Source organism: Benincasa hispida, chromosome 6 (assembly GCF_027475165.1).
Source record: "Benincasa hispida cultivar pf3 chromosome 6, pf3_genome.v1.1, whole genome shotgun sequence".
NCBI lineage: Eukaryota > Viridiplantae > Streptophyta > Magnoliopsida > Cucurbitales > Cucurbitaceae > Benincasa > Benincasa hispida.
Genome location: NC_143483.1, coordinates 4,387,170 through 4,413,141, shown reverse-complemented (window position 1 = coordinate 4,413,141; position 25,972 = coordinate 4,387,170). Strand labels below are relative to the sequence as shown.

The window sequence follows — 25,972 nt, the reverse complement described above, 5'->3', positions numbered from 1 at the left end:
CATTTAAATTTTAATTCAACTAACGATAGGGATAATTTCTTTGCGAAAATGCACGTGGATCTCCTGCTTCAATAGCACAAGAAAAACACTTTAAGTGTGTGTATTTTTGTGTATCCCACTGAATTATCCAATCATAATTTGTCATGTGAGAGATTATTATACTTCTTTTTTTTAATATTGTTTTATGGGATAGGAGTGAAATGCATAAAAGTTGGTGCATCTTAAATATATATTGCTCATAGTGCAATACCAAGAAAAATGGTGAGAGAATGATTGAAACTCCTCTGACCATTTGATTCTCTATCGAGGTAAACTTTTGCTACTCATTTGCCTTGTCTTGTAATTCTCTTCTTTGTGACGTAAACGAAAGGAAGAAAATGGTGGTGCACATACATATATACACACATATTGTGTGGGTGCATGCGTGCATGTACGTACATATATGTATTTAGAATCAGATACATTAGATTGTGTTGAGTATAAATCTATACACTAGGAGTATAAACTGGGAAAAAAAAATAAATCTCCAAACTCTCGTTCCTTAAAAATGAGGGCACAAAGATATAAAAATTACCATGAACTCTTGTTCTTATGTGGGTTTTTTTGGCATCTGGGTCTCTTTGTTTCTTTCAATCTCCGTATTGCTTTATTTCAATGGCAGCAGAAGAGAGGGAAAAGGGCACTAGTAGTTTATTTTAAAGAGAGAAGTATTAAATCAGATTTCAAGTATCAAGAAAACGAATGAAGAAGAGGAAGAGAAAGGAGATGGTAAAAGTAGTATCGATCTCTGGCTAGGGGGTGGGCACAAGTGATATATACATTATATTAATAGAGGGGGAAAAGGCTACAAAACAATAATATAATAACAACAGACAAAAGAAATGAATGAGGAAGAAGGAAGAGAATGATAGGGAAGGGAGCTCCTCCTTAATTAAAATTAAAGGTTGTTGCATGGATGAATTTTTATTTTTATTTTTTTTCTTTTTTGAGTTAAAAAATATAAAGCAGGAGAATCGAAAATCTGACCTCTTGGTTTATAATTCATACTTTATGTTAATTGAGCCATATACTCTCGTCGGCTCGCAAATATATAGCTGCATTTTAAATTGATGGTTAATAATATGTAAATTTTATTTTCATCAAAAAGAAATAAACTTTTATTTAATCTACATGGATATGAAAACTTGAACCATCGATTTCAAGAAAAGGAAAACATTTTGATTACGGTTAAAGCTATTCTACACAAGAAAAGCTTTTCCTCCAATATGATAACCACAACTAATTTTCTAGCTATATAAACAGATATGCCGCCTAAGTATAATTATAGTCATCTAAAGCAGTGGCTTCAGCAATTATTAATAGCCAGATAAATTGTTATGCATACTCTGATTGGATCTCATTTACAGTCCTTGGTTGGGGCATCACAGAATCCATCCGACTTCATAAGAACACTTATCAGATCATCATCGTTCACACAAGCTGAGAAAAGCAATTTCAATCGCTTCAATTGACAACGGTTCTTGCGAGTCTGGTCTGTTTGCTCACAACTAGCTTTACTCCGAAGCAACCGCTATGTTTAGAACATGTTTACTCATCATCTGGATCAGTTTCTATGCTGCATTGTAAAATAAATAAAGAAATTTGATTTTTCATTTTTGTTTATCCTGGCTTCGCAAACAATCCTTTAGAAAGCAATTATTCTGCGAGATCAAACCTGAAAAAAAAAAAACTGCAAATGATCTCTTTCTCCCGTGTTCATTTGAAGGTTGTTACTGTTGTGGTTTGCGAAGTCCCGGTATCTGCAACATAACGTTTTACATCATGAGAGGGTAGAACATAACAAGAAAAGATTACGCATAAATGAAGTCTCCACTTTTTCCTTCATCTAACCCTTTTCTTAAGGAATTTAGAAGATCTAAACATCTCTCAGTAACAAGAAGGGAATTTGATACTGACCTCAACCCCATGTGGACCTATCCGGTTGCGAGAAATAAAATTTAGTATCAGATTTGAAAACTCCTCCGGTGTATCTTCCTGTACAGTTTAAACAATAACTTCAGCTCACAAAACATAGTAGCAACAACGGGATGGAAGACGAAATTTGTCATTTTGAGACGAAGTTAAACCTGAATAGCATGGCCAGTATGTCTGACGACCACCATCTGAAACTTCCCTTGCATTTGACCAATTGTTAGTGTTCTGTCATAAAACATAGTACACTTCTTTAGAATATCTACTTAAAAATTTAAGGTACTTTATTATCTCAAATAAAAAAGTAATTAAAACAAAAAAGACGCAAGTGAAAAATGAATGATCACATTTTTTTTATAGCCTCGAGTGCCTGAGCCTATTCTCACGGAATAATCACTTGACCCTACTACTTTTGGTTGCCAAGGTAACTCCTAAGATATAAAATCTTGGGTAGGTGACCACCATGACTTGAACTCATTCCTTTCCCCTAAATCCTTTATTTTTTACATGGCCCTTTATAACCACTAGGTCAATTCATGGTACTTGAATGTTCAAAGTTCTATTAATAAAAATATCTTGAAAATGAAGGCCTAGAGTAGAAAGATCTCCAAGAACTACCACAGGAATTCAGCACAAGCAACTTACATCAATATATTCATTTCACATTATAATCTGTCCTACTGTTCGAAGTACATTATTTCAGAGGTGCACAAGTAAAAGACATTATGCAACTGGACATTAATGAAATCATTGATCAAATGGGTAAAGGTTCAAGCATGCAACTTCCTCTGCTCCATCCTCACCCTGATTCCATATAGTTCCCTCTACAACTTATTCCCTCTTTGTATATGTTTATTAGATACGCCTCATCATCAATACGTATTTGGATATAGAAAGAAAAAGAAAACTAAACAAAGTTATTTCTGTTTTGTTGACAAGGGCAAGACTTTCGTTAACATTAAACTAGATGAGCTATTCAGCCCTCACTTCAACAATTGGAGCCTGCTAGCTATTCAACAGACCATTCAATGAAGTTGAAGAAATAGAACCTCAAGAGACTTTTTGATGATAGGAAGCTTTGTAGCTCAAAAGACAAGAAACTTTGGAAGTGGGATAGCAGTTGACGGTTTACCATGAAACACTTTTTCCCTTGCTTGGGTCAAGGTGAACTAGTCCTCCTCGCTTATTTTTGTAAAACACATTAGAAGGCTCCCAAAAAGTTATAACTCTTCATTTGATCACTATCTCACCGATACAATAGATTGCTTAAGAAGAAATCTCTTACTCTCTCAACTCAAAATTGTGCTCCATTTGTAAGAAAGGTTAGGATGATGCTAAGCATATTCTCTAATATATCCAAAAGTAGAAAATAATTTAAATATCCTATTTCATGCAAAAGATATAAAATTTATGCACGAATATATAAAATTTGAATTGATAATTCAATCGAATTCAAATATTTGGAAACTGCTCGAGTGTAGAACATGTTATTATTCCAAACAAATCAACTTCAATATCAAACCAAAATTTACAAGTACAATACATGATGGGTGAGTACTATAATAGAACTTGACGGTTTACAGAACATGTTTACTAACCTGTCCAATCTGTCAGTTCCTGCTAGAAGCAAAAGCTTTGGAACAGGACATGAAAGAAACTTTTCTGAAAGCCCCTCATACCTGCAAGATTATTGTCCAATTTACTAAATAGAATGAATCAAGAGGACACAAAAACCAAAAGGAAGTCCTATGAATGTGACCACTAAATTGCAAGTCATCAGAGAAAAGAGTTAAAACAATAATAATCTGAAGTAGAAGTATGTTCAACCATCATTAACTTGGATTTATCATTTATGCACTCCCCATCCTCCCCACCTCCTAACTCCATGCCTGAACAAAAAGGAGAACGCTTTCTAATTTAGTGATTTTCATTGGACAAATTCTCTAGTTCATCATTATTTCAGATAATACAATCACTTTTTCTAATTTTTTTATAATAAGATGATACTGATCATGAAACTAAAGAAAGATTGCTGCACGCTTTCAACCAGAGAAATTTATTTGCATGAGAATAGGAAAGCTTATATGCATCTTCTTGGGCAGCAACTTAAAAATTTTCAATTATATACTATTTCTCTTATTCTTGCCAAGTGGGGGGCTTTCTGCATCCTCTCTCCCCTAAATACTCTAATTTTGGATTCCAATAGAAGAGAAAACGAAAAGGGAAAGAGGAAGGGGTTCGCAACTGCAAATCATACATAAGAACATAAGGACTGATTAAATCATGCATAACAATAAAAGGACTGATTAAAATCATAGATATTCATTTTTCATACCAGCTCTTCCAATACTGTTCCGTTTCTTCCAGTTTTGCTCGGTAAGTATAGCTGCACCACAAATTCAGATGTTTAATGGATACAGAAATAAAATCCGAGCAGTTGGTGAAATTGGCTAATCAAGAAGGTAAATATGAACAAGCTTTTAGTATACTGCTGGATGAACAATATAATTGAATACAAGTAACCTACCATTTCTTTGAATCATCGTATGTAAGTGTAGATGGAATTGATACACGGGCAGAGTTAATATTCCTCAACGAACCTCCTTTTACACTCCATTCAATCTACAGATTCATGAAGTATAATTGGTTAACAGAGTCAAACTATACTACAATAGGCTAACCAGGAGAAGACATCATTTTAATAGAAGAATATGGCAGATCAATATATGATATTTCACCTACAATCCAAAGGCTCTGTCAGATGAGAAAGACATTTATTTAATATGAAATCTCCTACTGGTGGTGGTGATATTAAATAATTAGTTGCATAAAAAATTTAATAAATAATATCAGATAACTAGATGTAGATAAACAAATCCAGAAGACAAACGAAACCAGTAAAGATCCAAAGCCATAGAGATAGGGGAAAAAACGTCTATACTATTTCTTTTCCTACGGTGAGTAATAAACTAATAGCCCTGAACCCTTATCAGTGAACATTCACCAAGTAACAAAACACCAATTTCTAGAAACAAAACATCCAACTATAGAGACTGATGGTGAAGTGCCACTATTTAAATTATGATTTATGCAACTAAAAGCATAATATACATTAGTCTCTAAATATAATGTATTCCAGAGGCAGATGGAAGTACATTTATGTTCTAGAGACATTTTTTTCATCAGTTCTTTTCAAAAAAGAAGAAAACGTTTTTTATCAATTTAAAACACTTTTTGCTAATACAATATATGTCAAATAGAAGATAACTCGTCAACACTTGAATCATAACCTGCTATAGTTATTTTACGACTCTTTTGATTGGAAATGTAATACTTAAGATTTCTACCCACAATTTATTTACACCCTCTTTGGTAAGCATTTGTGTATTTGGTCTTGGTTTTTGAAAATTTAGCTTAGTTATAAACACTACTTCCACCTATAAGTTTCTTTGTTTTCTTATCCACTTTGCACTAATGTTTTCAAAAACAAACTGAATATATATATATATATATATATATTTTGTGGGAGGGGAGGTGGATTTGACTAAGAATTCAAGTTTTTCTTAAGAAACGTGAGAAAAATATTATGAAATTTAGAAGAAAATAAGCCTAAATTCCAAAAACATAAAACTAAAAACATATTTGTTTTGTCAGATGGCAGAGAACGTGTAAAAAGACAAATGTCCCAGGGACTAAAATAAAGCTAAGAAATAAGTGCCACCTTGGAGAAAAGTAAAAAGACACGTATATAGTTCTAGACCAAGGATAATAGTGTACCGCTTTCTCAATGCTAGGAAAATGTTGCATCCTGTTGGATAAGATTTTTTGCATATGAATCAATGAAGCCATGGCAGTTCCCTGAATTCAAAAAGTTGTAGGAAACCTGATAATTGCTTTAAAAAGTATGATTCATAATTCGTGATTCTGGAAATACCAACATAACAGTATAACATACCTCCACAACGTCCACAACTACCAAACCAGCTAGGCTAGGCAATGCTTTCTTGGCAGCAACATGTACAGCAACTGAACCTCCCATACTTTTTGAAATCATTCCAATGAGCATATAAATTTTATTAAATTGGGAGCAGAATTGGCACAATTTTACTATAAATAGAATTTAAGGATGATATCTAGTCTTTTAGTTTTTCAAAAGAAACAGTAGATGTACTGTAAGGATCCACCTTAGTTCTACCCACCCAAGTAGCACTCCCATTCAACAAACCTTTCCTCTTCTTTTTTTTTTTTTTCTTTTTTGGTAAGAAGTCACGTTTTCATTGAGAAAGAAATGACAGAGTACATGGAGAATACAAAACAAAAACTAAACTAAACTAAAAACTAAGAGGAGCCCAACTAACCGCAACAAGGGCTCTAGTCAAATTACAGAAATCTTAATGTACAGGCACCTAAAGACAAGTTTGAAATCTAACAAGGACCACATCCCTTACAGATCTTTAAAACCCTCTAAAAGATTTCATTGAGAAAGAAATGACAGTACATGGAGAATACAAAACAAAAACTAAACTAAACTAAAAACTAAGAGGAGCCCAACTAACCGCAACAAGGGCTCTAGTCAAGCAAACTAAGGTCTAAGGGAAAATTACAGAAATCTTAATGTACAGGCACCTAAAGACAAGTTTGAAATCTAACAAGGACCACATCCCTTACAGATCTTTAAAACCCTCTAAAAGATTCTGTTATTGTTGCTCTGAAGCCCCCATAAAATAGCACAAAGAGAAGTAAACCAAAGTCTGCTACCCTTATCCCATAAGGGAGAGTGGGAAATACACTCCTCTACCAAATCTTTGCAACTCCTTGGTCAAGCCATACTGAGGAAACTGTGGCAAACCTTATACCTTTCCTTAGACATTGTTTGGAACATCAGGAGCAAGCTCTGCACTATGTGCTTTTGAAAATATTATGTCGGAACATCCCTTGAGTTTAGCCTAGGACCTGACCTAATCTGTTTATTCATTTACCCTATAGGCAAATTTTGGAACTCTCTCTTCAAAGAAGTTGATACTAAATGAGCTCTTCACAATACATTAGCAGATTGTTTAGAACACTTCTTATGGTTTTACGTTCCCGTAATACTCTCTCTTCAACCTTTGGGAGATTGGGCTATGAAACAGACAGAGTTTTATGAAAGTAAATCTTGGTATATGATCGAGGTGCTAGATTCAATCCATATTTCCATGCTTCATCCTATGCTAGCTCTCAGACTTATTTTGTAACAGTATTCCGTTTCCAAAAATCCAAGATGGGGCAGTTTCATAAAACCTATTAGCCTTTTGGGTCTTTAAGTACACTTTTCATTCAAGACATAAATTTTTTGTTTCTTACTTAATTATACTTTTCTTTAGGGACAAAACTAGCTAATAGCTAACGCTAACTAACTAAAAGATACAGTACCTGTGACCAACAAGGATAATTGCGGGAGGTGAATCTCCAAACATGGTCTTTATAACTGCCAAAACATCATTGCACATAGTCTGCAAATTTAATAAAAAGAACCTCGTAAATGGCAAATAAGTTCCCAGCACAGTAGAGAACTTACGAAATAAAAATGGCTGAACAATCATTGAATTAGCATATCAGTACCTTAATTGATAAGTCAAGATCATTCTCAGAAGATGATTTCCCATGTCCTCTGAAGTCCATTGCAACTACTCTAGCCTTTTCCTTTATTATACCAGCTGATAGAGCAAAAGAAAGCCTAGTGAAATAATTTTTGACAATTAGCCAGGTAAGTGAGAATTATATTACAAACGTAATGGCCAGAAATGTGTAAAGGAATACTCAAAACAAAAGGAAAAATAAATTAAATACCGACATAAGTTACTGGTACAATAAATACAAGATGCATATTACTGGAAATATGGAAACATCGAAACACAGAAAGCTAGACTTGGTAAAATCAGGATACAACTTAGGATACCCACTTAAAAGAATGACTGAAGTAATCATATGCCAGAAACCTAAGTGCTTTTAACTTTATTCAGAAATGCTTCTCACCAAACATAAACATTTAATGTAAGCAATTTTTGTCATGGTTAAATCAAACGGTTGAAATCACTCTCAAATGTACCTAGGAACTTGGATCTTAACTTTAAGTCTCAAGTTAAAACTACCAACATCATTTAATGGCTAAAATAAAATTAACATGTAGATCTAGCAATCCATAAAGTGAAGACACTTTTTTCTTAGATGGTGTTGTTGCTTCATTTGGAACTTGGAAGATCTAGTAAATAAGCTGTCAATCATAACTCCATTATGTAATGAACAGTTGTTAGCTAACCACCTCTTCGAGAAGTAGCAGTTAGATTAAGTCAAAGTTGTGAGCCTCTGGCACCTAAGAATACGGGTGTCCATGTATACAAAGCTCAGACAATTTATAAGGAAAAGAAAATTATAGGAGTAAGAGATAAATATTCACACACCCAGAATAGCCTCCTCCATGCAGACAAAATACAACTGGCCCTTCTTTTCCAGCCATGTAGACATGAAAGACCTAAAAGGATGGTGCATATTAGGCAAAAAAGAACAATTCCTTGAAAGTTCACATCTATCTTCGCATATATACTGGTATGCAAGTCTTTGTGTTTGTCTGAGTGTATGCGTTCTTCTCTTTTCTTTTTACTCTTTTTTTTTTTTCCCTTTTTGAGGGGGGGGGGAGGTCATCCAAAGAGAATGGTCCAATCAAGAACTCTTGAGTAAATTAATACTAACCTCGTTTGAGTCAGGAATGGAAATATCATCCTCTTGGTCAAAATATCCAAGCCAATCTAGGGGCAAGTACTTCTGTGAAGAATTTCTGTAAGAACTAAACTCAAAATCAATCCAAACGCCATAATAAAAATATATATCATCTTTAAATATAAAAAAGGTCCTAGCCCAACATGATCTTCATGAATTCAAATAAAATAACAATAAAAAAGATTACAAGAAACCTTATAATAGAAGGAACTTTTTTTTTTTATCAAAACCAAACTTTCATCGAGAAAAAATAAAGCAAGAAGAAATCTTGTTCTCCACAATAGAAGGTAAACAGATCAAAGATGAAAAGAGCTTTTTTCTTTTTAAACTTCTACACCCCATTAATAACTAAGATCTTATATTGAAAGGAAGGAGCATGATATAGGAAGTAAAGAAGAAACCAACATTAACATATCAGCTTCTTTCTAGCAAATTCATTTCAATGATTTTTTTTTCTTCTTTTTTTGTCAAAAAACCTGCTGTTTCAGTCTGCAATTTGTTTCCAATATATCACCAGAAACTTCTTTCTATGAATCTATCAAAAGATGCTCCATGCATTTACCACGTATCCAACCAAGAATGATTCTAATCACAATATTTACTCTCCAGAACGAATACACTTCCCATGATCCTCCTCGGAGAGAAAGGAAAGCAAATAGTGCATTGGGCTTCAAGGAGTTAAAAGAATTCGAACTAAGGAACTTCAATCAAGAAAATGAAGCCATTTTTTTTTCCATACGTTAACAGATTTCTCGATCCAGTTCTAAGCAATTCAGCAGAAATGAAAGGTTGGAGAGTCCATGTACATATTCTGAAAACATAGTGCGGCAACGTGGGAGAGGGAAGAAGGAGGCAGTGGTAAATTTGAGAACTTACATAGTCGGAGGGCGATCGGGCTTGGAGGCGAAGACCGATTTCTGATTCTCCTGGGGTTGTCCTTGATTTTCTGAAACATCTTCGGGAAGGGAACCGAGGTGAGAAGATGATGATGATTCCATTGATTGATCACTTGCTTGCTTCAAGATCAATCGATTGTTCCGTTTAACAAAAACCAAACGATGGGTACAATGGAATGGATTCCAGGTTACAAAACAAATATTTTCTCTGCAAAAGTGGAAGAAAGAGAGAGGTAAAGAGATCGGAGATTCGGCCGCTGCCGGAATGCTTACAGTTGGGCCGTCCACCGTCCGGCTAAGCCCAGCCCACTGCTTGACAAGGGTACATTGGGCTCTTCGCGGTGATTTTGGAAATTTTTCTTCATTTTCAACCTTTACGTGGATATGTATTATGTATAATTATCAACTTATTTCTCAATTTTTACTAAAAAAAAAAGAAAAAAGAAAAAAGAGAAAAACTTATTTCTCAATTAATGTAGTAGAACCTTTTAAACCCATTTCTCACTATTGAGGACTGAATTGATCAAGTTAAGGGTTGCAATCAAACACACCTATTCCTAAAACTTGTGGAACCAAAAAGATTTTATTTTTCTTTTCTTTTTTATGCAAATAGACGAATGGGTAAGTTTTCTTCCTAAAAAATAGAGTTCAATTATTGATAACTTCCTCGTGTATCAAAATTTCTTTTTTAAGAAAAAAATCAAATAAGAAAAATTAAGAATTTTTTCATTCGCAACTCAGTAAAATAGATTAATCGGAGAAATAAGGTGGTTTAAGAAGTTAATTAAAAAAATGGGTGGTTTTTAAACTATTTACAAAAAGGTGGTGAATTTTTTCCATCATCTGATCTCTTTATTACTTATTAATACGACTTAATGCATGTGTTTGTTGAGCAGACATATTCAGTTCATTAAATTAAAAAAAAATCGAATTTTCAAATCGATCTAAATATTCTGCTTAATAGACGCATTCAAACGCCTGTTCACGAGGTCTACAGGCGGCAAACCTCTTTGACCGTGGTGAAAAATGATTTTTGTACGTCTCCACCTTATTACCCCCTTAAATTTTGCCTCGTTTTTCATTAATTCTTTCATCTTCTTCACCCTTTTTCTCCCTAACATCCTACAACCATTTTTGTATTTCATCTCCTTCCTATTTTCTCCACCAAATTGCCATTTTTTATCATCTTCTCCACATTTCTCTCCCAAATTCGACAGCCATCCAATTTTTACCATCTTCCTTATCTTATTCATATTACTACTATCCTTCATATTACAACTCTATTTCAGTGCAACATTTTTCTTTTGGTAAGTTAGTATATTTTTGTTATTTAATAGAAAAATAAATTTTTCATGATTTTGTACTGATTTTTTTTAATATTATCATTTTGTTTACCATAGATATTATTTTCGAGAAAAGTTTTACAAACGATCATTCAGAAATTATGTATTTAATTATTACTTTTATTTGAAATGGTGTATAATGAATATTGAATATTTGACTATTATTATTATTATTATTTTGTTTGCAGTATATTTATCATTGATTTTTCTAGAGTTATTGAATGTTTGGGGGATCAAATTTATTATGGATTTTTTTTTTTTGTTATATTTACTTTGTGTCATATGCACTCTTATATTAGAATAAGTTGTAAATCTATTCAAAAGTTTAACTAATAAGTTGTACTATTCATTCTAATATTTAAAGTTTTATGATGATTGAAAAACAATGATGCATGTCTATATAAGAGAATATTTATATTGATTTTTTAGAATTATTGAATTTAGTATGGGTTTTTTTTTGTTAGATTTACTTTGTGTTATATGCACTCATAGGTTAGAATAAATTGTAGATCTATTCAAAAGTTTAATTAATAAGTTGTAGTATTCATCCTAATATTTAAAATTTTATGATGATTAAAAAAGAGGATGCATGTCTATATAAGAGAATATTTATCATTGATTTCTAAAAATATTGAATGTTTGAATATTAATTTTATTTTGGGTTATTTTGTTAGATTTACTTAGAATAAGTTGTAAATCTCTTCAAAAATTTAACGAATTACTAAGTTTAAATTTTTTTAAAAAGTATAGAGCCAAAATGAAATATGACCCAAACTGTACATAATAAAATAATATTTTTGTATTTTATTTATGTTTTAAAAAACATAAAATAAAAAAATAATAACAGAATCCCTTATTATTTTTTTTCATTTAGAATTTTTACGTCTTGTAAAATTAAATTATGAAACATGATTCATTTAAAAAGGTAATTTTAGTTTACAAACAGAAAATCGACATAAATGAAATAATAAGTGAGAAACATATGAAATATAACATTCTTTTTATTCAATTATTTATTATTATTTCTTTTTTCTTCCCTTAAGTTAAACATGGATATCCATATTTTCATAAGATGGACATTACTTCACATCACGTTTACAAGAAAGATTATTAGCAAAGTCTAACATTTAAGAATAGAAAACATAAAGATGTTATCAAGTAGATTTTAATTTTTTTTTCCAACAAATTATATGGTTTAGATATTGGAAAGTTTGTGATAAGAACAAATTTATCAATTAAAAATAAATGGACAAAAAGTTAGTTTAGATCACAACACAAATTGTACTCATGAAGCTTTAAATTTTGTCCAATTTAAATTATTGTGAAATAATGTTTAACTCCATTCATCTAAAAATGGTTAATAATTAATGTAATGTGGTTTTGAAAAATAGTTAGGAAAAAGATACGTTTCAAATAATCTAGGAAAATAGGGCATTTTTTATTTATTGGAATGTGTGTACTAATAAATCTATTTTCACATAAAAAAGATTATATACGTGAGTAGCTTAAGCCTAATATTAACTTTCTATAAAATAATGTTCAATCCGTTCCATTTAGGATATTATTGTAGTCATGAAACTTTATTAGTCTTCATTTTATAAAAATTATATATCTATTTTATAATGATTTATTAAACATAGAGATATTAAATTTGGACATTCTTATATAGATGGAATATTAAATTTGGACATTTGAATGTAGATGAAATAAGTTGTAAAAGGTTCATTTAAAAAACCGAAAATAATAAGATTGGATAATTTAGTATATACTTACATAGTCTTTCGTAAATATCAAATTGCATTGCCAAACCACAATGGACGTTGTGGGGTTTCTATAAACATTGTTAATAGACCAAACCGTATAAAATATGATAGGCAAACACCTCTTCGTCTAAACATCCATCATTAAGTTGACTTCAACACATTCATATCGATGGATTATGTGACGCAGTATCCATAGATAGAGATGAGGAGTAGAGGTAATGTTTAGATATAATAGTTATGTAGCGGGATCTACTTTCTACATTATTATCTCATTAAGAAGTGAAGCTGATTTACGGTTCATGATGAACAACAATCCATACCCTCCAAATAATACAGTTAAACTGTAAATATCCCAACTCAACGTCTCAAGTCCAACCTCAGTGAGAGAAATTGAAACTACTATTGAGTTAAAAAGTCAAAATATGGAGGAGGAACATTGGGATCCAACTATTGCCACAAACAACAAAGAAGTTGAAATAGACAATGATGATATCGATCTTGATCAACAACCTTGTGAAGTTTATGGTGTTCATGAAGTCCCTGAAACCTTCATTGAGATAGACCTGAACGACATGAATATCGTACCCGATTCAACAACAGAGTGAGACAACAATATGGGGTCTAATTAAAGGAGATGTTATTCGATGCAAAATTGGATTTAGAAAATGTAGTGAAGAACTATTCAATCATTCGACATCAAAATTTTGAAGTCATTGAGTCAAAGAAAACAGTATGGATTGTTAGTGTAAAAGATATGGCAACGGTTGCACGTGGAGACTTCGTGTTGTCTGTCGTACAAGACATGGTAAATTTGACACTAGCCAGTACAATGACCCTCATTCCTATGTGTATGCAAGATTGAGTCAGGATCACAATCAATTGGACTCAAATCTAATTGCATCTGAGGTCAGCAACGTAGTTAAAAAAAAATCTGTTTGTTGATGTTAAAACATTACAAGATATTATCTTGAAAAAATATGGCTATTCCATTAGTTATTGGAAATTATGAGATGGAAGAAGGAAAGTCATAACTTATAGAAATACAAGTTATTTTGCCTTCTTTATCTGAAACAATAAGGAAAAAAGCTCTGAAAATGCGACAAATTGCTAAGAAAATTCACAGAAATAATTGCAGCATGCGATCGCACGCACTCAATACCTAATCTGTCTATTTTAAAGCTAAATCATTTTGTTTAAGTGCAAAATGACTGATGATGCGATCAAATGAGAAATCTCAACGCTTACACATGATCACATAGCGAGACAAGTCAGTGACTTTAGGCGATGAGACGTGGTGCGACACTTGGGCGATGGAGGTCAAATCAAAGATTGAGTTGGTGGCTGATAAGAAAGCTTCGCTGTAGAGCCAATGAACTTCTGACGCACAGTAGGCGACACAACAAGGTATGAAATTTAATGTACCTTATCAATACAATCATAAGTAAAAAAAGAAAAAAAAAGAAAAGCTATCCTCGTCCTCTATAAATAGCCATGAAATTGCCATGCGAAATGAGGGAGGAACGTGCAAAGAGAAGAGTCAAGAGTACAAATTCTGTCAAATGAGCCCTTTCTCTTACATCCATTCAAAAATCTTATTGAAAGCTTCGGTTTCTTGTGGGAGTAGAAGAGAAACTCCATCTTTCAATACTTACAGTGAAACAGTCATTTAGAAAGCTAAGGGAAACAAGAAATTGTGCACCACGACTTGATTTCTTTTCTTTATTTTCTATCTTAAAGCGTATTTGTATTGTTTAAGCATTGAAAATACTTATTTCTTTGGTATGAATACATATTCATTTCAACTTTCATCCATACTCTCTTTATTCATTATGAACCGCTAAATCTTTCAAGGGTTAAGAAACATCTAGCTAACATGAACTAAATAATATTTAACTCATATATTTTACTTGTTTTATGTATGCCAATTGAAATACTTGGATAACTCGAAAGATTACCCTAAGTAGCTTAAATCTCAGTTTGAGAAAATTAGAGATTTAGAACTCGTAAAAGAATAAGAGAAGTTCCTTAGAAATAAGTGACATCTTTTACATTACACCATCGCATGCATCCTAGAGATAGCATAATGTTGTTAGGGTTAATGCCCTAAATCTCGTAGGGTCCTATAGTTTGTAAACATTGTATGAACAAACTCTTTATGTATTTAATAAAATATTTGATATTTTATTCATTGTTTATAATTGCATTAACCACAAACCAATAAACTAACTTCCAAGGTTATCTTTGTAACTTAAACATGTATGTGGAGATAGACAGGTGGATCATGTTTAAGTGATAACCTAAATGGTCTATAGGAGATGGATAAGGTTGGGTACCTTATCTTGGTGACATTATGAGTATGACCCGTTTTGTAGGTATTACAATTGTTGTAAAGTGCTACAAATGATATGATCCTGATCATTTATGTATTAGACATGCGAGCGGGGATATTCTATACAAAGGAGTTTATATAAGATCGGACCATGAAATGTTTAGTCTCATTATATAACACCATTCATAAAATGAGACTTACATTTCACTAGGATGACCATAGGTAACATGACTCGAATTCTGAGTGAGTTGTGAACTACTGCCTACGAGGGCGGTCTTTTAATCTGTATGGATGATAGTGACCAAATCATCGACTCAACAAGCCTACCATTTTGGGGATTCATCTGATTAAGAAGCTGCTATACAAGATGGAATTCACTCCTTCTCCGAAGTAAGGGTAAGTAGATAAATTACTCCTTTAAGGGCTGATTCCGAGTCTTGAACAATGTGGCGCCACAACTTCTCCTGGCCCAAGAGGGGTTTAGTCATAGTAGGACTATGATCTATTGTTCATTAGAGGGATTAGTGGTACTTAAGAAGTTAGATGTAACTACAGGGGAAAGACGGTAATTTGGCCTAGCTGTACTTACGAGCAATTTGTGAAGGGTCATCGTACTGTTGATTGGTTATATCCAATGGACACAGAAATATATCTGTAGTGCGAAGAGTACAACTATCGGTCTTTATTGTAGTGCCCGACAGTTAACGGATGGTGAATAACGTAATTAAAGAGTTTAATTAATTATTCATGTACCGTTGGAGCTTCAAGCTACAGATCCATGAGGTCCCCTTGGTAGCTCAAAAAAATTTAGTTGAGAATCAGTTTTTGGATTAATTGGAATTGTTCAAATTAATAGAGAGATTTAATTATATATGATATAATTAAATTGTTTCAATTATATGTGATATAATTGTCATAATGTATTTTATATATTATAGCTTAATGGGAGGAAATAAATATTTGAATGAGATTCAAATATATTTTTTCTATGAATGAGATTCATAGTTGTTAAATTTAATATAAATATGATTTATATTAAATGCCATATAAAAAAGAGAAAAGACACTATAGTTTATATTGTATGTGATACAATATTAAAACTATAAGTTATACGTTATATTTGATATAACATATAATTTAATATAAATATAATATGATAAGTTGGTTATCATATTCATTTATATTATATTATTATTATTATTTGAATAATATGGAAGGGAGTTACAATTCCCTTCTCCATTTTTTCTCTCCACCCACTTAAGTGGAAGTGATTATTCTTTATGGAAAGGAGAATAAAAGAAAAATGGTTTTTTCTTTCCTTTTTTCTACATTTTGCCAGTGTATTGAACGACTGGGAGAAGTTACAGAAGTGTTCTAGGAGTTTGCCTTGGGTGAAAGTTTTCTCATTCTTCTTCCTCCTCTACATTAATCTTCCCCTCTAAACCAAAATAGTCAGAGCCCACCACTCTTGGGTTCTCACCCTATGAATACCAAGGTTTCCCTGTGGTAATGTCCGAGTTTTGGTTCGAGATTAATTTTGAAGAAGGTCTTCAAAAGGTTTGTGACTAGTCGAGGAAAATTCGTGAAGAAAAGGTTCTTCAAAGGTAATATTTCCTGAACTATTTTCTTGTAATAGCATGCTGTGATTTAATTTAAATGCATATCTATTTGTATGTTTACTGTAAACTTTGTATTCAATAATTAATGGAATTTGGTTGGTCCACTTTCGCTGAAGGTTCTCCTAAGTCGAGTTCCTTTAAATGTGGCCATGTATACTGAGAAGTGTAAGTTCTAATAATATGTGCATCTCATGAACGTATGATTTATATATTCACATAGGAATTGTTCGCGAACATTCTTCTCAACCCTATCGAATATATTGTTTCACTCAAAGTATAACCCTCCTGTTGGGATTGGTGTCTTAATTCTCCCGGAGTCACGTTGTTTGTAATGATACACATTGTTTTATAAATAAAATAATTGTTATTTCATTCTAGCATTTACTTATATCCAATAAACAAAGCTCCATGGTTATCTTATGTAAACTTAAGCATGTATATGTGATATACAAGTGGATCATGCCTTAAGTGATAACCTAAATAGGTTTGTAGTATAAGGATTAAGGTGAAATACCTTATCTTGGTGACACTACGGATACGGTCCGCTTTATAGAGGTTTGCAAGTGTTGTAAACTACTACAGATGGTAGATCCTGACCATTCATGTGGAGACATGCGAGCGAATGTGTCCTATACAAGGAGTTTGTATAAGACCGGACCACGAGATGACTAGACTCTGTATATAACACCGTTGATACTAGAGACTTACATCTCCCCTAAACGACCATAGGTGACACGACTTCAATCCTAAGTGTTTTGGGAACTCCTGGCTTTGAGGGCGGTCCTTTGATTAGTATGGGTGAGAGTGATAGATTGTCAACTCAACATGCCTACTTTTTTGGGGACTTGTCTGTTTTGGGAGCTGGGAACTCAATACACAAGATGAAATTCACTCTTTACCCAAAGCAAGGGTAAGTAGAGAGATTGCTCCTTTAAGGGATGATTCCAGGGCTTGAACATAGTGGATACAACTTCTCTTTGGAAGAGAGGACTCAGTCATAGTAGAACTATGACTTATGTTCATTAGAGGGATCAATGGAACTTAAGAAGTTAGATGTAACTACAGGGGCATAACGATTATTGGCCGAGCTGTACTTACGAGCGATCTGTGAAGGATTATTGCACTGTTGATTGGTTAAAATGGACACATAATATATCTGTGGTAAGGAGAGTTCAACTGTCGGTCTTTAGTGGAGTGTCTGGCAATTAACGGATGGTGGAACTCATGACCTATGAAACACAAATACTTCATGTGAGGCAAAGAATCCATATCAGACACATATCGGATACTGATACTTTCAGATACTTCCCAGATATGTATCTAACACGCGATTTGACGTATCTATTTCTACGTGTATTTTTTTTTAAGAAAAAGACAAGCAATTCATCTAATCTTTCCCAATCTAAAACTAGGCAACCTATTTAAAAATTTCACTACTCGAGTCCAAAACTAAAAGGAAAAAAAAAAATAACGGACCAAACCCTAGACTAGAATCACCTAATCTCCATCTTCACATTTGAGTCCCCATAAAGTAAACCAAAATATAAACCATTTTGATATCTTCAACAATTCAATGAAGAAGTTCTTCGTTTATCTTCATACTTCTCCCTCTAATCTTCTTCTTCTTCTTCTTTGCAATATGAGTTACTTTTCTATTACATTTTTATTAACTATTGTACTTCAACATCTTAGATGTTGTTGTTTTTTTTTTTTTTGTATGGTGTTTCAGTGTTTATATTCTATTTTGTACTATTATTATTAACTTGTATGCTAAATTTATTTATATCCTAGATTCTTTTAAAGAAAAAGAATGTATCTTCAACGTATCAGTATCCTCGTTTTTTAGAAATATATATAAAAAGATGACGCATCCTTAGACGTATCCGTATCTTAGTTTTTTAGAAATTGACGAATCGCCATATTCGATCGTATCCGTATCGTGTAGCTGTATCTGTGTCTGTGCTTCATAGCTCGTGACTAAAGAGTTTAGTGAGTTATTCACGTATCTTTGGAGCTTCGAGCTACAGGTCCATAAGATCCCCTTGGTAGCTCAATGGATTCAAGTTGAGGATCAGTTCTTAGTGTTGATTTGAAATGTTCAAATTGACAAGAGGTATTTCAATTGTATATGATATGATTGGTATGGTGTATGAGATATATCTAGTAGAGGATTAATGTAAATGAGATTTACATTAAGTGTCATGAAATAGAAAAAGAGCTATGGTTTATATGTTTCATTAGATGAAATATTAAAACTATAGGTTATAAATATAGTATGATAAGTTAGTTATCCTTTATATTTATAATAATATTAATTATTGGATAATTATATCATTTTCTTTAATAACCAATTGAGTGGGAGGTTACTGGTAGTTTCATGGTAACCGTGAGATAAAAGGAAAAATATTTTCCTAATTTAAGAAAGGTAAGAAAAAGAAAATTGTGAATTTTGAGATTTCCAATTTCGGAAAAATTCTCACGGAAGTTGTCAAGTAAATGAGATTTACTAAGTGATAGCTTGAAGTGAGTTAAACGATCGTGGAGTGTTCTTAGGCGATAGACACTTAACTAAGCGATGAGCTAGACGATCATTTAGCTTTTCCTAAACGATTGGGCATCAACCTATACGATAGGTTCTTCCATTTCCCACTTGCTCAATCATTTGCTCAATCATTTACACGATTATGTTTCCTCCTGCTTTCTGCCTTAAACCAAGTCCACACAGAGCCCACCCTCTGGATTCTCACACCAAAGAATACCAAGGTAGCCTTCTTGGTGGTGTCATACTCAACTCGACACTGTTGACGTTCTGTGGATGTCGTGCGTGTTGTTTAGGGTGTTCGTGACCAAGGCGATCACTTAGTTCGAGTGCACGATGTTCGTGCGGTATAGCGGTCGTGTTGGACGAGAGTTCGTGTGTAGCTGTGTTGCTGTGATCGAGAGTTCATGATCAAGGAGCTTTATGATGAGTCGACTAAAGTGTGTTACTCTTATCCTTGATCAGTTGTATATCATGTTGTAATGTTCGTATTTAATGCATAACCATTTGTTTTTGTTTGTGATTGTAATTTTAAAGTTCATATACAATTGTAATTTGGAATGATATTTTCACTACTCATGGAAATCCTCGTGTTCGATGTCCTTCAATTGGTATCATAGCCAGGTTATTCTGATATTCCAAATTTCAATTCGATGTTGAACTTCTTTTACAGTCTTGGTGGTTTTTCTACATTTTCGTTTAATTGTTAAGTGCATTTGTGGATGGAGTTGATGAATGTTTACGGGTTTAATTGCCTTTTTTTAAAGCTTTCTTTGATTACCATGTGTTAATTTGTAAAAGCCCTTGGGTTTTTTGGCATAACTAACATGTAATCGAGTCTGTAATTCAAAGAGTTTGAGTTGGTCGAGTCATTCGTGATGAAGTTTCAAAGCATGGAGATGCGGTTCTCAATGAGGAAAAAGACCAAGAGTTGGTCGTATCGTGTAGCCTAAGGTAAATGATCGTTGGGATTTATCTAAGCGATCGTGTAGATTTTTCTATACAATCGTGTAATATTTACTAAACGATCGTTTAACTAATGCTAAACGATGGGGTAAATCATTTACTCTATTGCGTTGCGTTGGTTGCTCGATCGCATAGGCACTGGAGGTAGACGATCGCAGTTGGAGCATTTGATGCTCATCGTTTAGTAAAAGGCGCGTGCTAGACGATCGTGTAGTTAGCAAGCCTCATCCCTTAGTTACTACCTACATGATCGCGCGGTATACGATACTAAGGTGTTCACTAAGCGGTCGTTTAGATGATGATGCTTTATCGCATCGTAGTCATTTAGACGATCACGTAAGGCGTGTGTTGTGCGGAGTGTGCTAGGCGATCGTGTACCTCGGGCTTCATCGCTTAGTAAAAGGTACACGATTGTTACTAAACGATCGTTTAGCTCTGGGAGGGTTGGTAAACGATAGAGAAAATTGTTTGTTTTATCGTGTAAATGATCGCGGGGAGTTTAGTACATGATGGTTGGAGACGCGTTGCTTCACCCGAGCAGTTCAAGACCCGGTTCGCCTGTTTGAACCGGAGACTCCTTGGTTTTGTAATTGTTAGCTTTATTTTAATGAATTTAAGGCAATTCTACCTGGTTCATTAACATTTGTTTATTATACATGTAATGTATGGTGCTTATATGGTAAAGTGTTTGACATATAGTTTAAAACCCACCTTAGGTTGTGCAATCATTCATGCATCATGTATTATAAATGTTATAATCTAGCATGAAGAAATTACATGAAAGCATGCGCATGCATCATGAAAAATAAGAGTTATATTTTGCATGTAGTGAGCATTATCATGCATCATCCTTTTATTATAAGTGTTATAGTCTAAGGGTGAATGGAAGCATGTTGTGCTTGTTTCATTGTTATTTTGTATTAAGTGTTATATAAAAAAAGTAGTAATGAATGAACAATGCATTGAGCATGACACTTAGGTTGTTTATAATCGTTATGAATGCCTTGCATGTGTTAGCTTAGCATTATGGTTTTGGTTGTTTCGTTTATAAGTGTTATAAAGGAAATTATAACTAAAATCAATAAGAAAGAGTTATATACGGACTTAGGGTGAACTCAAGTTTTTTAAAAGGGTTATAAAATTGGATTGGGATAGACCTAAGTTCAAATGGTTCTAAAGAGTTTAGTAACCTAGATTAATCTTTTAAAATCGATTTAATAGGATTAAATTGGTTGGCATAAAAGATTAAATTTGTTTTAAATCTATCTATAAGGGACCTTTTGTCTAAGGCAGGTTTTGACTAGGTTGGGGTTCTTAAGCTGACGGAAACGGAACACCCCTATCTGGGAATCTATCTGGAAAGGTGAATTAGATAGATTTTCAACAAGTATGTGATATTTGGTCAAAGACTCCGTTAAAGAGTTTAATAGATGATGATCAAAAGTTGTTTAACTATCCAAGGTAAAAGTTACTCTTGGGCAAACCTAAAAGTCACTTAGTTAAAATCCTTAGCCGTGTTTTTTCTAAATAAACTAAACCCTAGGTTATAAAATACTCAGTGGGAGGAAGAGATGTATCTGATATGTCTATGATTCCACTCACGTTTCTCCCTATATGTTCACACCGTGAGATTCATGCTTGACCTCGTGGTGCCTTGGGAGTATCCCCCTTCGGATGGTGTTTGCATGAGTCAATATCAAGGTGAACGGAGAGAGTGTTTATAGTAAGTGGGTGAAGGGTGCATGTCAACACGTTCTATGGTCTCTGTCATTGATTCACACCGCGAGATCATTCTGTACTCCCTTGTGGCGCCCTAGGAGCGTCCCCCTTCGGATGGGTTTTGTGCAATTGGTCAAGATCAAGTTGAACTCAAGAAAAAGATAGGGTCACTTTAGATTTTGCCCCAATCTGATTTTTTCCCTTCAAATTGGCTGCTTGGGGTGGATCTCTAGTGCCTAAAATGGCAGGTCACATTTATGGGAGATTTTTAAGTAAATTAATGATCTCTTGACTAAATCAATGATGGCTAGTTATTATAGGAGCAAGTAGGGTTGACAAAATTCCCCGTGGGGCCCCGCCCCAGTCAGGGTGGGGAATTCTCGGTTTGACTGGGAATGGGGTCAAACTGGAGAAATTTTTTGGGGCCCAGTCCGGGGACGGTATCCTCGTCCCGACCTCGACCCCTATTTGATATATTTATATATTTAATATTTTATAAATATATATTTATAATATATAAAATAACTTATTTATATGTATGTTTATAATGTATAGACGTATAGTGTTGTGGAGCTCAATATTAAATATCTAAATTCTAAATCTAAGCCCAAATTTTAATCAATTTTTAAATAAAATTTTAATTAAAAAAATGGAGAATCCACATGGGGAACACAAGGAATGGGGCCCCGAAAGGACTCCGTTTCCCCGATGGGGAATCCCCGCCCCCGTCCCTGCCTTCAAATGGCGGGACGGGGGCGAAAATGAGGGAGAATTTCCCCCACGGGGTCGGGGACAAGGGATGCCCTCCCCCCCACCTCCCCCACCCCCGCCCCAGCCCGTCCCCATTGCCAACCCTAGGAGCAAGAGTTGTTCTGGTCTATGAAGCACAAATACTTCATGTGAGGCAAAGAATCCGTATCAGACATGTATCGAATACTGATACTTCCAGATATGTATCTGACACGCGATTTGACGTATCTGTTTCTACGTGTATTTTTTTAAAAGAAAAAAGATAAGCAACTCATCTAATCTTTCCCAATCTAAAACTAGGAAACCTATTTAAAAAGCTCATTACTCGAGTTCAAAACTAAAAGAAAAAAAAAAATAACGGACCAAACCCTAGACTAGAATCACCTAATCTCCATCTTCACATTTGAGTCCCCATAAAGTCGACCAAAATATAAACCATTTTGATATCTTCAACAATTAGATGAAAAAGTTCTTCGTTTATCTTCATACTTCTCCCTCTAATCTTCTTCTTCTTCTTCTTTGTAATATGAGTTACTTTTCTATTACATTTTTATTAACTATTGTACTTCAACATCTTAGATGTTGTTTTTTTTTTTGTATGGTATTTTAGTATTTGTATTCTTTTTTGTGCTATTTTTATTAACTTGTATGCTAAATTTATTTATATCCTAGATTCTTTTAAAGAAAAAGAAAATGTATCTTCAACGTATCAGTATCCTCATTTTTTAGAAATATATATTAAAAAAATATATATAAAAAATGACGCATCCTTAGACGTATCCGTATCTTAGTTTTTTAAAAATTGACGAATCGCCGTATCCGATCGTATCCGTATCGTGTAGCCGTATTTGTGTCTGTGCTTCATAGGTTCTGGTATTAATGACTGGTTGAGAATTTCTCAATTCAAAGGAGGGATAATTGACCTCCGTTTGGCGGCTTTTGTCCTAAATCTTTGAAACGTCATTGTGAAACTAGATGTCACACGGGGTTCATATTAGTTTTGCTAAAACCTTATTGGATGTTGTTTGTTTTACAACGGGTATTTGCTTAAAACCTAACGTAGGTCAATGTGTTTTTCTTTTCAGCAACTTGTTAGTATTTTTGTTTAGTGCTTTTAATATGACCGAATATATATAGTGGAAAGAATCGTGTAAAACGTATTTCGTGGCAAATGTCCTCGATTTTGTCATGGTTGAGGAGTGTCCTCAAGTCCCGACCCTTGATGCATCGTGAAGTCTTCGTAATGCATATGAGGTGTGGATGAAGGCTAATTTATTGGCCCAACTTCACATTTTGGCTAACCTACCTGATGTTTTGGCCAAAAGGGTTGAGCACATGGTCATTGCACGCGAGATTATAGACTCGTTGCAAGATATGTTTGAACGTGAGTTCTTACTTGTCGAGCACAAAGGGATGGATGACAAAACCAGTTGTGTCAATTGTTCTGACACTGACCCCACTACTTTTCATAAGAGGAGGAAAGACAGTAAATCTGGTTTATTGGTCTTGGGGACGTGTTTAGTAGAGAGTGATGATTCTACCTGAATCTTAGATTTGGATGCTACCAATCATGTTAGTTCCTCTTACCAAGGATTCAGTTCCTGGCAAACGTTGCCACAAGGAGAGATGACTCTATGAGTCGGTACTGATGATGCTGTTTCAGCTGTTGTTGTAGGCAGGCTGAAGTTATTTATTGACAAGAAACGTTATCTGTTACTGGATAATGTTTTCGAAGTTCCTCATATTAAGAGGAACTTAATCTCGATTTCTTGTCTCATTGAACAAGGGTACACCGTCCCCTTTTCTGAGAATAAAGTGTTTATTTTCAAGAATGGAACGAAGATTGGTTATGGTTTAATGGAAAGTAACTTATATGTACTAAGGCCGTTAGTCATAAAAGCCTTGTTTAACACTGAAATGTTCAGTATGGCAACAACAGCTAAAAGACCAAAGGCTTCTCCTAAGGAAAACACCCATCTTTGGTATCTAAGATTAGGTTACATCAACCTCAATAGGATTAGGAAGTTGGTGAAAGTGGACTTCTAAAGAGTTTCGAAGAAAACTCCTTGTCGGTGTGTGATGCGTTGTAAATGTGATGCGACTATGATGTATGTTTGCGGTGATGAGTTATGCGTTGCACATGCAAGTTTTCCTAGTAAAACCCAAGTATAAATCTCACTAGGTTTCCTGGTAAGTTCAGGGTTGAATACAGGGACTACTGAGTTATTATGCGACAGTAAAATTGATTCCTTTGCGGTGGCGAAAAGAAATAACTTGGTTGGTGTTTTGTTTAAGTAAATATCCTATGTGACGGATTCGAGTAAAGAGTTGATGAAATCGAGAATTACAATGAGTATGCGATGAACGGGTTGAGAAGGGATTTAGCTAACACTTCTTAAGATTGCGTTCAAGTTATGCGACCATGCTACACACACACAACAGCATGTCATCTCTCAATGCATATTCCATAGTTCTTATTTCTAGGATGCATGCGATGTATACGATAATGTCGATAGAACTTATGTCTAAGCCTCTATTATTTTCTATGCGATGATGGATGATGCACAGATACACAAGGTGACTACATACTATCATATCCTATTTCTAGGGTGCATGCGATCATAATAGCAAACAGAACTTATGTCTAAGTTTCTATCTCTTGCTTATGCGGTTCTAATCTGACTCTCTCAAGCCTAGATTCTAATCTGACTCTCTCAAGTCTAGATTCTTTCTTTAGACTACTCTCTCAAGTATCTCTAAAGGGTGAATGATGCATACATAAGACAAGATGATCACATAAAGTGAAGATCTTAGGTCATGCTAGCTAAGTACTTCTCAACCCATTCAGAAATTTAGCTACTCATGCGAAATGTGGAGAGATTGAACAGATGTTGAGATGAGAATTCCATTTTCTATAAATAAAGGCGGAATACAAAACAACAATGGAAAGTAGGGATAAGAAGCCCGGTAGCAATGTCTTGCTTCCCGTGACTTTTACACTGTCTTTTCACTCTAACTCTGCCCAGAAGAATATTCTTGCTTTCACAAGTGTCGGCCCTCTCTCCTTTTATAGCTCTTCCTGGTAGTCTTTCGAGCTATCCAGGAACGATCTCTCAGCGTCTTCTTCTCTTCACTCGTCTCCATCTTCTAAGTATATGAATAACTATGAACAGACTAACGACTATCTATTTTATATATAATCTACCATCTATATGGCGAACTTGTTAACCGATGGTGGCCTTCAGTATTTATAGAGCTTAAGATGAAGAGGCTTTTCTCTCTAATGATTACAATGATGAGTGGTCATTAAATCTTCTACTC

At 34.1% G+C, this 25,972-nt stretch overlaps 1 protein-coding gene across 5 annotated transcripts; it reads right to left on the bottom strand.

Moving 5' to 3' along the window:
* Positions 1-1,196: 1,196 nt before the first annotated feature.
* LOC120080244 (esterase/lipase/thioesterase family protein) lies at positions 1,197-9,997 on the bottom strand. Of its 5 annotated transcripts, none has more exons than XM_039034851.2 (14): positions 9,604-9,997; positions 8,701-8,785; positions 8,412-8,482; positions 7,573-7,687; positions 7,384-7,463; positions 5,927-6,011; positions 5,749-5,829; positions 4,499-4,593; positions 4,307-4,357; positions 3,570-3,650; positions 2,127-2,199; positions 1,957-2,034; positions 1,715-1,799; positions 1,197-1,615 (listed from the first exon to the last, which is right to left on the bottom strand). In XM_039034851.2, the coding sequence occupies exons 1-13, from the start codon at positions 9,723-9,725 to the stop codon at positions 1,770-1,772; spliced, it is 1,047 nt and encodes a 348-aa protein (XP_038890779.1). In that variant the 5' UTR covers positions 9,726-9,997; the 3' UTR covers positions 1,197-1,615; positions 1,715-1,769. The 5 variants fall into 5 exon arrangements, with proteins under 5 accessions (XP_038890779.1, XP_038890780.1, XP_038890776.1 ...); XM_039034852.2 differs by having other exon boundaries at positions 7,573-7,667; positions 9,604-9,990; XM_039034848.2 differs by having other exon boundaries at positions 8,701-8,794; positions 9,604-9,986.
* Between the last annotated feature and the right edge of the window lie 15,975 nt (positions 9,998-25,972).

Excerpts from the sequence above, each read along its gene's own strand:
- LOC120080244 (XM_039034848.2), bottom strand. The coding sequence starts at position 9,725 with ATGGAATCATCATCATCTTCTCACCTCGGTTCCCTTCCCGAAGATGTT. Across the intron at positions 2,035-2,126 it reads ATACTGGCCATGCTATTCAG|GAAGATACACCGGAGGAGTT; the intron begins GTTTAACTTCGT and ends TAAACTGTACAG. Across the intron at positions 1,800-1,956 it reads TAGGTCCACATGGGGTTGAG|ATACCGGGACTTCGCAAACC; the intron begins GTCAGTATCAAA and ends GTTATGTTGCAG.